Source organism: Pteropus medius, unplaced genomic scaffold (assembly GCF_902729225.1).
Source record: "Pteropus medius unplaced genomic scaffold, Ma_sr-lr_union100, whole genome shotgun sequence".
In the NCBI taxonomy this organism is placed as follows: Eukaryota; Metazoa; Chordata; class Mammalia; order Chiroptera; family Pteropodidae; genus Pteropus; species Pteropus medius.
The window spans coordinates 282,684-297,234 of record NW_024341893.1 but is presented as its reverse complement, the minus strand read 5'-3'; the positions used below and the strand labels follow the sequence as shown (position 1 = coordinate 297,234).

Sequence of the window (14,551 nt, the reverse complement as noted above, 5' to 3'; positions counted from 1 at the left end):
TCTGCCCGGGTCTCGCTCTTGCAGTCTCTCCAGAGCAGTTCCCACCCTCCTTACGCTTCCCTGAGGCCCTTCCTACCTACTGTTGTCGCCCTGGCCCCGCCCCCAGGCCAGCTCCGGCTCTCCCTTTGACCCCACCACCACCTCTTCCCCACCCAGATGGCCCTTCCCTACCGCTGCCCCGCCTTCCTCTCAGACCAGGTCCAGGCTCCGCCCCTTGCCCCGCCCCTTCAGTATTCCGAACCCTCGGCCCCGCCCCTCCAGGTGCCAAACTAGCTCCCGCCCACCGCCAGCAGGGTCCAGCCTGTCCTACAACCAGAATCCCATCGATACGACCCTGATTCCTACCCCACCACACCAGTGCCTGGCCCTAAGAGCACCCCTTCCCGCCTCCCCTTTGCTTCTATCCCCAAAGCTTTCCTTCCCTCCCTTGCCCTGTCCAGGCTCTGCTCTCTCTAAGTTGCCCTTTTCTCGGTTCCCCTCTCCGCCTTTGCCCTGGCGGGGTGCGCAGCCCTGGTCCGGCCCTCCTGCACAAGCCCCGCCTTCTTAAACCTACTCATTCCGAGCCCCTCCCTACGGGCCCTGGCTCTCGCCCAGCCTGGCTCAGCCCAAACTTGGCTCTGCCCCCTGCCCTCCCCAACTCCCTGCGACACCGGGGTGGGAGGGAGTGTCTGCCCCAGTTTCAGCCTCCCGGTTTGTGCCCGCAGACGTGGACGAGTGCCACCGCGTGCCGCCGCCCTGTGACCGCGGGCGCTGCGAGAACACACCAGGCAGTTTCCTGTGCGTGTGCCCTGCTGGGTACCAGGCTGCTCCCCATGGAGCCGGCTGCCAGGGTGAGGGACTGGGAAGGGCATAGGGGAAGGGGATGTGGGGGGCAGGGCAGAGCAGCGGTGAGGCAGAGGCCAAATGGTAGGAGACAGAGGCCAGATTCTGAGAACTAGACATGCGGCCTGATGGCTGTAGAGTCAATGTGACATGGGGATGGAGAGGCCAAGTGATGGGAAACAGACCGGCTGAGTATGGAGGATGGAGATGTCAGTTATGAGGGACAGAGTAGGAGGCCCACCGGTGAGGACTAGAAAGGCAGATAGCTTAATAGAGATTGGAAAGATAGAGGAATGGAGGATGGAGAGTTTGAGTGATGGGGGCAGGGTGACCGAATGATGAAGACAAGGAGGAAGAGTGCTGGAGGATGGAGTACAGAGTGATGGGGAAGGGGTGGCAGAGGGTGGCAATCGATGGAGTTCAGGGAGGCAGAGTGGAGTGTGGAGGGCACGAAGGAGGTGTGACAGGGGTCCCTTGCCCCCTGCAGATGTTGACGAGTGCACCCAGAGCCCAGGCCTCTGTGGCCGAGGGGTCTGTGAGAACCTGCCCGGCTCTTTCCACTGTGTTTGCCCGGCTGGCTTCCGGGGCTCAGCGTGTGAAGAGGATGTGGATGAATGTGCCCAAGAGCCACCACCCTGCGGACCAGGCCGCTGTGACAACACAGCAGGCTCCTATCACTGTGCCTGCCCTGCTGGCTTCCGTTCCCGAGGGCCGGGGGCCCCCTGCCAAGGTGAGGGTGCTGAGTCCAAGCACGTTCCACCCCCATTTGCTGTGGGGGCTGGAGAGAGACATGATTGGGGGACAGAGAGGCAGGGTGATGGGGCTCAGTGCAAAGGGGTGGGGGGACAGAGAGTGGGGAGGGTCTGACTCCAGAGTTTTCTCCCCTTTTTCCAAATATGAAGGTGCTCTCCATTTTTCTTCCCCTTTGGATGATACTCTTGTGCTTGTGGGACCCCTGAGGAGGGGACAACTCTGAGGCAGGAAGGCCACATGCAGGAGGTGGTGTCCTGGACTTACCCTGGCAGCCGGAGGGACCATTAATGTGGGAAACTGGGGAGGGGGTCTGTCCTCGTGGGAGGAGGGAACAGCTTGGGCAAAGTCCGGGAGGCCGCCTCCAGACTGGAAGGCTGGGATGGGTGGTGATGGTAACGGGAATGGGTTCAGGCCCCTTCCTCAGCCCCACTGGTCCCCTCTGCCCCAGATGTGGACGAGTGTGCCCACAGCCCCCCGCCCTGTGCCTACGGCCGCTGTGAGAACACAGAAGGCAGCTTCCAGTGTGTCTGCCCAACAGGCTTCCAACCCAACGCTGCTGGCTCCGAGTGCGAGGGGGAGGCCGGGGAGGGAGGGAGGACTTCGGATGGGGGAGAGGGGCGTCGGGCCACCCCTTCAAGGCCACCTTCTCCCCTGCACTCCAGATGTGGATGAATGTGAGAACCACCTGGCGTGTCCTGGGCAGGAGTGTGTGAACTCACCTGGCTCCTTCCAGTGCAGGGCTTGCCCTGCTGGCTACCACCTGCACCGTGGCCGATGTAGTGGTGAGACAGGCCCTGGTTGTGACCTTAGACCTATATCATGACCTTTGACCTAGACCATGACCCCCCCCACCCTGGACTACACCCCAGACCTGGCCCATAACCCCCTGACCTAGACCTCAGTCCTGTTACCTGAACCACAACCTACAGAGCCTGACTGTGACCCTTGACCTGAATTATGGGCCCTTGACCCAGACTACAGTTCCTCTCTGGACCACAAACCTTGACCCTGAATGTGACTTCTTATTCTGTGACCCATGAACTCTCAACTTGACTGTGACATTTGACCCTAATCATAACCCCTACTGATAACCCCTGACCACACAATGAGGCAATTGTGACCCTCCTGACACTACCTGTCCCCCGTCCCTGTATGTGACCTGTGGCCCCTGAACTCTACTGTGACATTTGACCTAACCATAACTCCTGACTTTGTGTGATGCCTGCTCCTGTCTCACTGCCCCTGCCCGTTCTCAGAGGCCCAGTTGTGGTCATGAACCCTGGCCCCGGCACCTGACTAGAGGCAGAATTCTGGACCCTGACTGTAACCCCTGACCCTAACTGGTCTCAGATCCCAATGACAGATTCTTACCTCTCACTCAGCAGAATGCCGTTTAATGATCTTGGTTTATCCCTAACCCTAATTAAATTCTGACCCTCGTCCCAGTCCAGAGTCCCTACACCTGACCTCAGGATCCTGGCTCAGGGAGTTCCTAGAAATCCAGACCTACAGGATCCCCATCATGGTCTTCATGATCAGGGAATCCTGGTCTCCCCAACCCACTTCTGCCATTGAGCCTTCACCTCATATCCAACCCAAGACACTTCCCACCACGTCCTCTAGACCTCTCTGCCCCAAGGGGATCCGTCCCTTGTGTCCCTACATTGGACCCCTCCTGAACCTCTGGTTCCCCAGATGTGGACGAATGCAGTTCGGGCGCCTCCTGCGGCCCGCACGGCCACTGCACTAACACGGAAGGCTCCTTCCGCTGCAGCTGTGCTGCGGGATACCGGGAGCCACCTGGCCGGCCAGGGCCTTGCGCAGGTGAGCAGGGTAGAGCAAGGGCCAGAGAGCCTGGGAGTGGGGGGCCTGGGGAAGACTGCTCTGGAGGTGGAAGCAGGACTGAGGGGCTATGGGTGGAGCTTAGAAACCGGCCATCTGGGGTAAGGTTTGGGGACAGAGTTGCCGCTTTGTGGGCGGGGCTTGGGCCTCGGGAGCGGGTTCGGTGACCCCGCAGCCCTATCTCTCGCGTGCCCTAGACGTGAACGAGTGCCTTGAGGGTGACTTTTGCTTCCCCCACGGCGAGTGCCTCAACACCGACGGCTCCTTTGCCTGTACTTGTGCCCCCGGCTACCGGCCCGGACCCCGCGGAGCCTCTTGCCTCGGTCAGTACCTAGGCTGGGCCTGGACCCGGAAAGGGTGGGCTTATAGCGGCCAAGGCAGTACAAGAAGGGGATGGAATAGGGAATCTAGATGTACTATGGGGGCGGGGCTTGTGGGGCTAGGCCAGAGCAGGGAAAGGCGGGGTTTGGAGAGGGGAGCAGGGGCGGAGTCTGGATAGTTGGGCAGTGATTGGAAAGGACGGGCGTCGGAGGGGTGGGGCTTGCAGGGGAGGGAGGAGCCAAAGCAGATTGCGGAGCAGTTAAAGGCCTTAGAGCCAGAGGGGCGGGGAAAGGGCGATGGAGCGGCGTGGCCCGGGAGGTTAAGCAGAAAAGTAGGTGGGCCGGGTTTCCGACCTGTCTCGCAGACGTGGATGAGTGCAGCGAGGAAGACCTTTGCCAGAGCGGCATTTGTACCAACACCGATGGCTCCTTCGAGTGCGTCTGTCCTCCAGGACACCGCGCCGGCCCAGACCTCGCCTCCTGCCTTGGTGAGAGGCCTCGCTGCAGCCTGATCCTTCCCTCCCTCTGCCTCCTGTCTCCCCTCTGCCCCCTTTCTCTCTTGCCCTCTTATCTGCGTCACCCGCCTTCCCCTCCTGACTCTCCTCTCCCCTCTTTGAGTCCCCTACTCTTTCTCTTTTGCCTCCCTTGCCTCCCCCATCTGACTGCCCTGCCTCTCAGACGTGGACGAATGTCGAGAGCGCGGCCCGGCCCTGTGCGGGTCCCAGCGTTGTGAGAATTCTCCAGGCTCCTACCGCTGTGTCCGAGACTGCGACCCTGGCTACCACGCGGGCCCTGAGGGCACCTGTGACGGTGAGACCACTGCCCCGCCTCCCGCGATGAGTCGTGGAAGTTGGTTCCTTGGTGAGACAGGAGGATGGCGGGAGGTCACTCCTATCAGGAACCAGGCCAAGCCTGCTTCCAGAGGCAGCCCAGGCCCCTCTGCTGATTGAGCACTGTTCACATTTTAGTTCACACCCCAGTACGGACATTTCCTAACTGTTAGCCTCCCTCCCCCTTTCCAATTGGATTAAAACTCCCTGTTTCTCCCTCTTCAGGTCCCCTCTCTGGCTCTGCCCTCTTTCCACCTTCCACCACTTCCTCTACTTCCAGCTGGCCCTCCAAAGAGGCCCGACTCTGGCTGTCTTGCGCCTCATCCTTTCCCAATGCGAAATTAGAAATTACCAAGGTTTCTCCAAGCACCGACCCCCGCGGGCTTAAGCCTCGCCCTTCTCCGCGCTGTTTCTCCACATTTGGTCCTTTGCCTTCCCTCAGACTTCTCCAGGCCTTGGGAACTTCAGGCCCACACCTTTCAGTCTCTGCTTCACCTTCAGATTGCCCCCTTGCCTAGTCTTCTCATTCTCCATCCCTTCCCACCCCTCTACGCTCCACCCCCACCTCTCACCTCTCAGTCTCTCTGCCCCATCCCCCCAGCATGCTCAGACAGGGTACTGGAGTGGACAGGAGGCTAAGACTAATCTAAGATATTGTTTTGGATGGAGTGTGGGTCAGCCTTTTGTGGAACAAAGGAAATGTCTGTGGGCTGCCTTTGGCTCTATGGTTGCCAGACCTCTGACTCATAGAAACCTAGTTTCAGGGGTTCTCATTTACTAATTCCACAAGAATGCACTAGACACCTGTGTGCCAGACACCGGGGCAATGAGTCAAACAAAATTCCTGACCTCATGGAGCTGACATTCTGGGGTAGCGGGGGCTAGGGGAGACAGACGATAAATAGGTAAATTAATTCAAGATTCATTCAACAAATAATTTGGGAGTACCTACTGTATGTCAGCATTGTTCTAGCATTGTGACAGTTGGCATACCAATAAATACATAGACATAATGACAAGTTTAAGAAGGAAAATATAGCAAAGTAAGCGGACAGAGATGACAGGGCAATGGGGGAGAATGCACTAGAAGGGCTTGACCTTGACAGTTGAGTGAAGTGAGGGAGGGAGTCAGGCAGATAGCTGAGGGAAGATAGTGCCAAGGCCCTGAAGCGGGATCATGTTTGGGCGAGGCGAGAGAGAGCAATGAGGCCTTAAGAGTTATCATGGCTGTCAATCTTTAGAAGACCAGACTCCTAGAATACCAGATATACGGAGACTTCTCAGCCATGGGAACTGGAAGTGGCCTCAAGAACCTGTGAATCCAGGCCTGTGACTCCTTCCCCTTCCCTTACCCCATCCCCACTCTTGCAGATGTGGATGAATGCCAAGAATATGGCCCAGCGATTTGCGGAGCCCAGCGCTGCGAGAACACCCCTGGCTCTTACCGCTGCACGCCGGCCTGTGACCCTGGCTACCAGCCCACGCCGGGGGGCGGATGCCAGGGTGGGTGTCCATCAGGCATTGGGTGATCTGTGGAGAGGATAGACGGTCCAGCAATGGCCTGACTCTCTGCTGGTTGCAGATGTGGACGAATGCCGGAACCGATCCTTCTGCGGGGCCCATGCTGTGTGCCAGAACCTGCCTGGTTCCTTCCAGTGCCTCTGTGACCAGGGCTACGAGGGGGCGCGGGACGGGCGTCACTGCGTGGGTACGGGGCTCCGGGGGTGGGGGCCAGAGGGAGGGGAAGAGGTTGGTCAGGCCCTGCTCTCTCCATAGATCTGAACGATGTGAGCGTTGGGGGTGTGGAATTTAAACCTTGGAATATAAGATCATCTTCATGTAGTCAGGAAACCCTCTTCGTTCAGATTTTATTTTGGAGATGCTTAAAAAATTCATGCATAAAGTATGTAAAATGCACTGATCTGAAGTGTACGCAAACATTATTTTTCCCCAACATTTTGTGAGGACGTTTTCTAAACATACAGCAAATTAAAAGACCTGCAGAATAAACATCTGCTCACCCATGACCTATATTCTACCATTATCATTTTTATACTTGCTTCTTCATATATCTATCCATGAATTTTTTTGAATAATCCACCTGATTTTTTTTTAATAGATTTAAAATTAAGTTGCAGGCATCAGTACGGTTCCTCCTGAATTCTTCAGTATGAGTATCATTAACCAGAGTTCAATATGTGTTCATAGATGTTTTCATTTGTGGTTCAATTTACATACAGTGAAATGCATGAATCTTAATTATACATTCTCTAAGTTTTGACAGATGCCAACACAACAGGCTTTATTTAAAACTGTGAAGTCTTAGGATATATCTGAAGGGCTCCCAAGGGAAATTCGGGGTTTGTCACCAGAAGATAAGTGGATGACGGGATCTGGGCCATTAAAAATGCCCATTTTATTTGAAAGCCCAGACTTTTAGGCCTTCGGAATAGGAGTTTGCCACCACTGACTGTCTCCACTGTTGCCTCCCGCTCACAGATGTGAATGAGTGTGAGACCCTGCAGGGTGTGTGTGGAGCTGCCCTGTGTGAGAACGTGGAAGGCTCCTTCCTCTGTGTCTGCCCCACCAGCCCCGAGGAGTTTGACCCCATGACTGGACGCTGTGTTCCCCCGAGGACTTCCGCTGGTGAGACTGATGTCAGTGTCTATTTAACTGTTGGCTGATGGCCCCACAGAAAAAATGATGTGGTCTAACCATTCCTGATGTGGATAGGTGCCATCAGTTAAAGGCTGTTGTTTTAAACAAAAAGAAACGGGAACAAAAACTTCAGAACACATGCGCTAACCTGGGTAGTGAGACTCAGTGTCAGGAGAAGTAGATCCTGGCCCTGTTTGACTTTATGAGATTCCTTTATTCAGCAAATATTCACAGAGTGTCCATTGCGCTTAGTAGTAGTGTCCACTACTGGGGACACAGTAGTGACCAGGAAAGACCGCTCTGTCTTTAGGGGGCTCACTGTCCAGTGGAGGCCGGCAGTTATCCCAGATAGAGACAACCCAGAGAAATCAGTGTGGGGATGGAGGAAGCACAGGCCAGAGGGAATGAGCCTGTCTGTTATGGGGAAAGGTTACGAGGTTGTGGGACTCCAGAGCAGGCAGGTGCCTGCCCCAGCCTGAGAAGTTAGGGAGGGCTTCCTGTTGGAGGGGATGTCTGAACTGAGAGCAGTAGGATGAATAGCGGTGAGCCAGGCGAAGTGGGTGAGGGAGGGCATTCTGGGCGGAGGGCACGGGCAAAGGCCTGGCAAGGCAAGAGAGGGCCTGGCATGGTGAAGGAACTGAAATAAGTTCAGGGTGGCAGGCTTTACAGAGCAAGGGAAGGAGTGGGGAGAGATGAGGCCACAGAAGAAGGCCAGCGCCAGGTCATAGTGACTCACCATGCTCAGGAGGGTGGACTTGTCCCGAGGTTACCCTGGCACCATGGATGGGTTTTGAGCAGGAGGGGGGTATATTCAGATTTTGAAATCTCTGGCTGCCATTGGAGAGGGTGGGTAAGAGGGGGTGACCCTGGGTGCTGGGGGACTAGGCAACAGGCTGGGGCAGGGACTGGGCGGAGAGGACAGGGCTGGGCTTTGGCAGAAGCCATGGGAGGGGAGGGGAGTGTGGGTGAGAGAAACACCCAAGTGACCAAGTAGACAGGCCGTGGGGCTGCCTGCATGGGGGAGAGGTGCCCTGGCCCAGGCCTAGGTTTGGGGATGAAGGCTCTGAGGCCAGTTTGGGACATGTTGGAGGCATCCAGAGGGCCAGGGAAATCCCCTCTCTTCCCATCCAAATTGCAGCTGCGATGATGGGCCAGACACCTAGGAGGGCATGAGGTAGAGAGAGGTACAGAAATGACAGGGGGTGAGAATGGGAAGGACAGTGACAGAATGGAGTCTGGTTCTGCTACTAACAGCTGGGCGTCCCCCGGCCCTCAGTTTCCCCATATATAACATAGGAGCTGGAGGCTCAGCCCATTCTGGCTCACGCCCTTTGTCTCCCCAGGCACATTCCCAGGCCCTCAGCCCCAGGCACCTGCCAGCCCAGGTGTGCCGGCCAGGCCACCCCCTCCATCCCCACCCCGCCGTCCTAGCCCGCCTAGGCAGGGCCCTGTGGGCAGTGGACGCCGGGAGTGCTACTTTGACACAGCGGCTCCAGATGCATGCGACAACATCCTGGCACGGAACGTGACGTGGCAGGAGTGCTGCTGCACGGTGGGCGAGGGCTGGGGCAGCGGCTGCCGCATCCAGCAGTGCCCGAGCACCGAGACAGGTGGGCTTGAGCTGCTGGCTAGACACAGTACAGGCCCGAGGGTTTGGGTAGGAATAGGTGGGCATGCGACTGGGACGGGGGCCACATCTGGACATAGGGTTGAGATACTGGTGCCGCAAGGGCAGGAGTGAGCTGTCAGCTAGGTGGGCATCAGGCTGAGATGTGGACAATAAACGGGCACAAGGGCTGAAGACTTGGGCGGTGAAAGGTGGGCATGCGGCCAGAGTAAGCACCAAGACAGGTGGGCATGAGCAGGCCCAGGGCTGCGACGCAGGTGTCTGGGCTCAGCCTTGTCTCTGTGTGCAGCTGAATACCAGTCGCTGTGCCCCCATGGCCGGGGCTACCTGGCGCCCAGCGGAGACCCCAGCCTCCGGAGAGGTGAGGCCAGATATTAAGTCCCACCCACCCCTAGCCCCAACTGCCCCTCACTCTGTCTGTTTTCTTTATTTCTGCCTCTTACCTGTTTCTGTCTCCCCCAGCCCACCCCACCCCCATCATCTATCTCTGTCTTTTTCTTTCCTTATCTCTACCTCTGGGTCTCCATCTCCATCTCTCTGTATCTTCCTTGGTCGTGCCCCACAGCCACACACTCCCCTCATCCAGCCCACACCACACCGTGGCCCTCCCCCATCTCTCTCGGTGGGCGCGCGCCTCTAACCATCCTTCCCGCAGACGTGGACGAGTGCCAGCTCTTCCGAGACCAGGTGTGCAAGAGCGGCGTGTGCGTGAACACTGCCCCAGGCTACTCGTGTTATTGTAGCAACGGCTACTACTACTATGCCCAGCGACTGGAGTGCATCGGTACGAGCCCCACCTCCACCATTCCCCAAGGGACTCTCCCCAACCCTCGACCAAGCCAGGTCCTCTCTGGAATGTGGCCACCAGCAGGAAGTCCTTCCTGGAGTCTAGTCTTCATCTATCACACGGTCAATGAGCTGAGGAAATGGAAAAGGGTAGAGGGCTGCTTCTTAACCACTCCCTCCATGCCTCCCTAGATAATGACGAGTGCGCCGATGAGGAGCCGGCTTGTGAAGGCGGCAGCTGCGTCAACACCGTGGGCTCCTATCACTGCACGTGCGAGCCCCCACTGGTGCTGGACGGCTCGCGGCGCCGCTGCGTCTCCAACGAGAGCCAGAGTCTTGGTAACCCCGCCCCCAAGTCCGCCCCACCCCGCCCAGCCGATTACGCCCCGCCCCGGCACCACGCGTGCCGTCCCGCCTCGTGCCTCGTCCCCCCTCTGTTATTCCAGCTTTACCTCTCGACCTCAAGATCAGGCCACGCCTTCGCAAAGGCCACGCCTCCTCGAGACGTGTTTAGCTTGTCTTGGTTTCTGACTGCCCGAGGCCCGCTGGCCTGGTAGGTTAAAGGTGAATGTTTTAGAGGAACCTGCCACTTGCTGGTGCACATTGCTTATCATCTCCTGAACGCCAGCTTTCTTCGTGCACATTGGGCGGATTGGCAGTAGCCCTACCTAATAGGGTGGCTGGAGGAATTTTATTTTTAAGGACAGAATAGGACATGGTCTTACTAAGTACTAATAGGACATGGTCTTACTAAGTACTAAAAGCATGTTTCCTGCTCTTTTCCTGTGTATCTTTGATTCTTTCCACTTCCCTGTAGGTTTCTGTCTTTAGGTTCTTCTCTGACTCTCTGACGCTTTCTGGGTCTTTGTTTCTAGGTGGCCTTGTGTCTCCACATCTTTGCTTTCCTGTTTTTCTTCGAATCTCTTAATATTTGGATGTGTTTGTCTCTATCTTTTTGAGTCCTTTCTTTTTTTTGCCCACTGACCCAAACTCTCTTCTCCCACTCCTGTTCCTACAACATCCCCGCCTCCCCACACACACACACACACCCTGGAGACTATTGTTAAGAGAGGAAAGCAACTGCCCCAAGGTCACACAGCCTCAAGAGGCCGGGCTTGGATAGAGCCCTCTCAGACCCTTTTCCCAGCCACTAGAACCCCTATGCTCTCTCTTCCTATGTGACAGCCTCATGCCAGACCAAGCCCTGTCCTCAGTCCAGAACCTTGGAACTACCTCAGAGGGCTTCGGGAGTCAGATCACTGCTGATAAAGACTTGGTTATGAGCAGAGGGGGCTGGACTGCTCCAGCAGGGGAGGAGGCCGAGCCTCTGGGAGGACCCCAAGTGTTGGTCCCTCCCTGATCAATGCTGTCTCTGTCCTCAGAAGACAATCTAGGCGTGTGCTGGCAGGAAGTAGGGGCTGATCTCGTGTGCAGTCGTCCCCGTCTGGACCGCCAGGCCACCTACACGGAGTGCTGCTGCCTCTATGGGGAGGCCTGGGGCATGGACTGCGCCCTCTGCCCTGCCCAGGACTCAGGTACTGCCACCTGCTTGGGCCGCACTCAGAGGCCCTGCTCCTTAGGCTCCAAATACAGGCCCTCAGATCTCTTAGTTTTAGCTCCAATCTTAGACCCCCAAATCTCCCCAAACTCGGCCCCTCAGACCCTTATGTGCCAGCCAATCCCTAAATCTTGGTCCCTTAGTCCCCAAGTCACATCCTAAAGACTTCCCAGTCTTATCAGCAGGTCCCGTAGTACCCTGAGGTCTGATCTCCCAGACCTTCAACTCCTGGTCTCTAGAACCCCAAAACAGCCCATGGACCCCCTCCCCCTTAGACCTCTAATACCAGTTGCTCAGACCCCACCATCCTGGCCCACAGACTCTCTGGTCATAGCCAACAGGCCTTCAAGTTCCAGTGCCTTAGACACCCATATCCAAGTGCCTAAGACCCCAACACACAGTCCCAGAGATCCCCAAGTCTTGGCTTTAAAACCTCTGAGTCTCCCAATCCTCAGTCTTCAGACCTGCAGGTCTCATGGCTCAGATACCTTCACATGCATCCTGGCCCCTCAGAACCCCAGTAACAGTTTCTGGAAATTCCCAGTCCTGGTCCCCCAAAACTCCCCCATCCCATTTCTGTAGGTCCCTAGTCAGAGCTCCCATGGGTTTCCAAATTCCAGCACGTTGGACCGTAATTCCTAGCAGCAGTCCTTAGTATTCCTGACCCCAGCGCCTCGGAATCCCAGTCTCAGGCCTTGGACCCTCAATCCTGGCTCCAGAACCCCTGATCCGGGCCCTGCAAGCTCAGCCCCTCCTCTGAGGCCCCTCCCATGCATCAGCCCAAGGCCATCCCACCCTCTCCTCTGGGCTCTTTCAGGGGTGAGGGTTGGGGAGCGGGAGGACCAACATGAATGGTGGGTGAGCGGCAAGCAAAGGCTAACTATTAGGCTTGGCTCCTGTTCACAGATGACTTTGAGGCTCTGTGCAATGTGCTGCGCCCCCCAGCATATGGCCCCCCACGACCAGGTGGCTTTGGACTCCCCTACGAGTATGGCCCAGACCTAGGTCCACCTTACCAGGGCTTTCCATATGGGCCTGAGTTGTACTCTCCAGCCGTGCTACCCTATGACCCCTACCCACCGCCGCCTGGGCCCTTTGCCCGCCGCGAGGCCCCCTACGGGACACCACCCTTCGACATGCCCGACTTTGAGGACGATGGTGGCCCCTATGGCGAATCTGAGGCTCCGGCTCCACCCGGCCCCGGTACCCGCTGGCGCTATCGGTCCCGCGACACCCGTGGCTCCTTTCCAGAGCCTGTTGAGCCACGTGAGGGTGGCGGCTATGCTGGTGAGCACTGCGGGCCCAGTGACGGGGACTGAGACGAGGTGCAAGGTGTGCGCAGATGGAGACAGGGAAGAGGAAGGGAAACAAAGAAGTCGGGGGGAGAGACAGACTCAGAGAGACGGGGAAAACAGAGATGTAGTCGGAGAGAACAGACATACTCCTAAGCCCACCAAGAAAGAGTGAGGACAGAGGAAAAGCTAGGGAGAGCAGAGCGAGGTACACCTTCTGGCCCCACAGCGCCCCCGACAGCCCTGGTGTGGGATGGACCGTTCAGAAGGGGACATAGGGAGCCAGGGGTGTGCCGGGGCGTGGGAAAATGAGAGATGGAAGGCACAGACTTTGAATCACGGAGTCGGTATATTCTCTGCAGGCTCCCTGGCTGGGCCCTATGAGGGGCTGGAGGCGGAGGAGTGCGGGATCCTGGACGGTTGCGCCCACGGTCGCTGCGTGCGCGTCCCCGAGGGCTTCACCTGTGACTGCTTCGATGGCTACCGCTTAGACATGACCCGCATGGCTTGTGTCGGTGAGAGAGCTGGCCGGGGCCAATTTGCACGGGGAGACAGGGTGGAAGCCTTGTCTAGAGCTGGGTGCTCAGGGACAGCAAGGGGAAGGGCCAGCCCAGAAGGAGCAGGAGGTAATTCTTGCACAGGGATGGTGCTCGCCTGACGAAGGAGAGATCAGGCTTGGAGCAAAGCCGAACTTGACTCCGGAGTCGGGGCTGGGCTTGAAGCAGGGCGGAAGGGTGGACCCTGCAGCTGTGATGTCTAAGGACTCCCACTGCTACCTTGGACAATTTGCTTGACCTCTTTGGAGAGCTTCAGACTTCCCATCTGTAATATGGGAATAGGAATTATGTCTGCCTAGTTTAGACAGGAGTAACGCAGAGTGGTTACAACGGAGGACTCTGGGAGAGTAAGAGAAACCTCAGACACAGTTCAGCGACTTGCTGTGTGACCTGGACCGGTCACTGTCCCTTGCTTCGTTTTTCTCATCTGAACTGACCATCATCATAGAACCCATTTCACATCGTTAATTCTGATCTACAATGACACTGAGGCTGTGTATAAACCAAGTCTCAGAAAAGAGAATTGAGTCCTCCAAGGTCTCACAGCCGAGAAATAGCAGAGAGCTGAGCACTCAGAGCCTTTGAGAGATGGTCTGAGAACCGGCTGGGCAGAGTTGTGGGCTCGCTGTGTGACGCTGGGCAAGGGGCTTCCCCACGCTGGGCCTCAGTTTGCACATATGTATGTAATACGGGGTCACGGAACCTACTTCATGGGGTTATCAGGAGGATAAAGTTAATGCAGGTCACGTTCTTAACATGTGTCTGGCTTGGAGTAAGCATTTGCCGTGGTTGATAACCATCATCAGTATTATTTTCCTAACAAAAACCTAGTGACCTAGGGGCTACCGTGCCCATCTTACAGAACACTATGCTAAGGCACAGAGAGGTTAAGCCACCTGCCCAGGCTCACACAGCCAGCCTGCAGTAGTGAGCACATTCTACTCCGAAGAGGAGGCTCCGCACCCGCACCCCTCTGCCCCAGAAGCCTCGAAGGACAGGAAGGCGGGTTCCCAAGTCCCTAGGCCTGAGTAGCAGCATTCCTTGTACCCCCCACCCCCCCACCCCAGACATCAACGAGTGTGACGAGGCAGAGGCGGCCGCCCCGCTCTGCGTCAACGCGCGCTGCGTCAACACGGATGGCTCCTTCCGCTGTATCTGCCGCCCAGGATTCGCACCCTCGCACCAGCCGCACCACTGCACGCCCGCCAGACCCCGGGCCTGAGCCCTCTTTGCCCGGAGGCCGCCCTGCCCGCGCCTGCGTAGGCAGGCTCCCTGCCTTCCCCTCACTCCCGTCCGCTTGCGCACATGCGCACAGGGATGCTGGCCTGGAGGGAGAGGACGATGGACAGATGGACAGATGGGAGGAGGGACTTCCTTCACCGCTTCCCCCACCCCAACCCCTCCTATCGACGCTGCAAGCCCAGGCCTATCCCACAGTCCCTTTCATATTTCCGCTCCTTTTTATAAAAATTTTCAATTAAAAAAAAACACCTATTTTGTATCTTC

At 57.1% G+C, this 14,551-nt stretch overlaps 1 protein-coding gene across 3 annotated transcripts in view; it reads left to right on the top strand.

Annotated features, from left to right (window-relative positions):
• LTBP4 (latent transforming growth factor beta binding protein 4) overlaps positions 1–14,551 on the top strand; it is a 26,136-nt gene extending 11,585 nt beyond the window's left edge. For all 3 annotated transcript variants that reach the window (XM_039853436.1, XM_039853442.1, XM_039853451.1), the window contains 19 exons: positions 705–830; positions 1,310–1,552; positions 2,024–2,149; positions 2,238–2,357; positions 3,271–3,399; positions 3,615–3,740; positions 4,103–4,225; positions 4,416–4,547; positions 5,939–6,070; positions 6,150–6,275; positions 7,067–7,213; positions 8,569–8,835; positions 9,142–9,213; positions 9,508–9,636; positions 9,831–9,977; positions 11,021–11,173; positions 12,103–12,483; positions 12,851–13,003; positions 14,113–14,551. In XM_039853436.1, the coding sequence (XP_039709370.1) occupies positions 705–830; positions 1,310–1,552; positions 2,024–2,149; positions 2,238–2,357; positions 3,271–3,399; positions 3,615–3,740; positions 4,103–4,225; positions 4,416–4,547; positions 5,939–6,070; positions 6,150–6,275; positions 7,067–7,213; positions 8,569–8,835; positions 9,142–9,213; positions 9,508–9,636; positions 9,831–9,977; positions 11,021–11,173; positions 12,103–12,483; positions 12,851–13,003; positions 14,113–14,267 (2,987 nt within the window). In that variant the 3' untranslated portion in view covers positions 14,268–14,551. The remainder of the gene's footprint in view (positions 1–704; positions 831–1,309; positions 1,553–2,023; positions 2,150–2,237; positions 2,358–3,270; positions 3,400–3,614; positions 3,741–4,102; positions 4,226–4,415; positions 4,548–5,938; positions 6,071–6,149; positions 6,276–7,066; positions 7,214–8,568; positions 8,836–9,141; positions 9,214–9,507; positions 9,637–9,830; positions 9,978–11,020; positions 11,174–12,102; positions 12,484–12,850; positions 13,004–14,112) is intronic.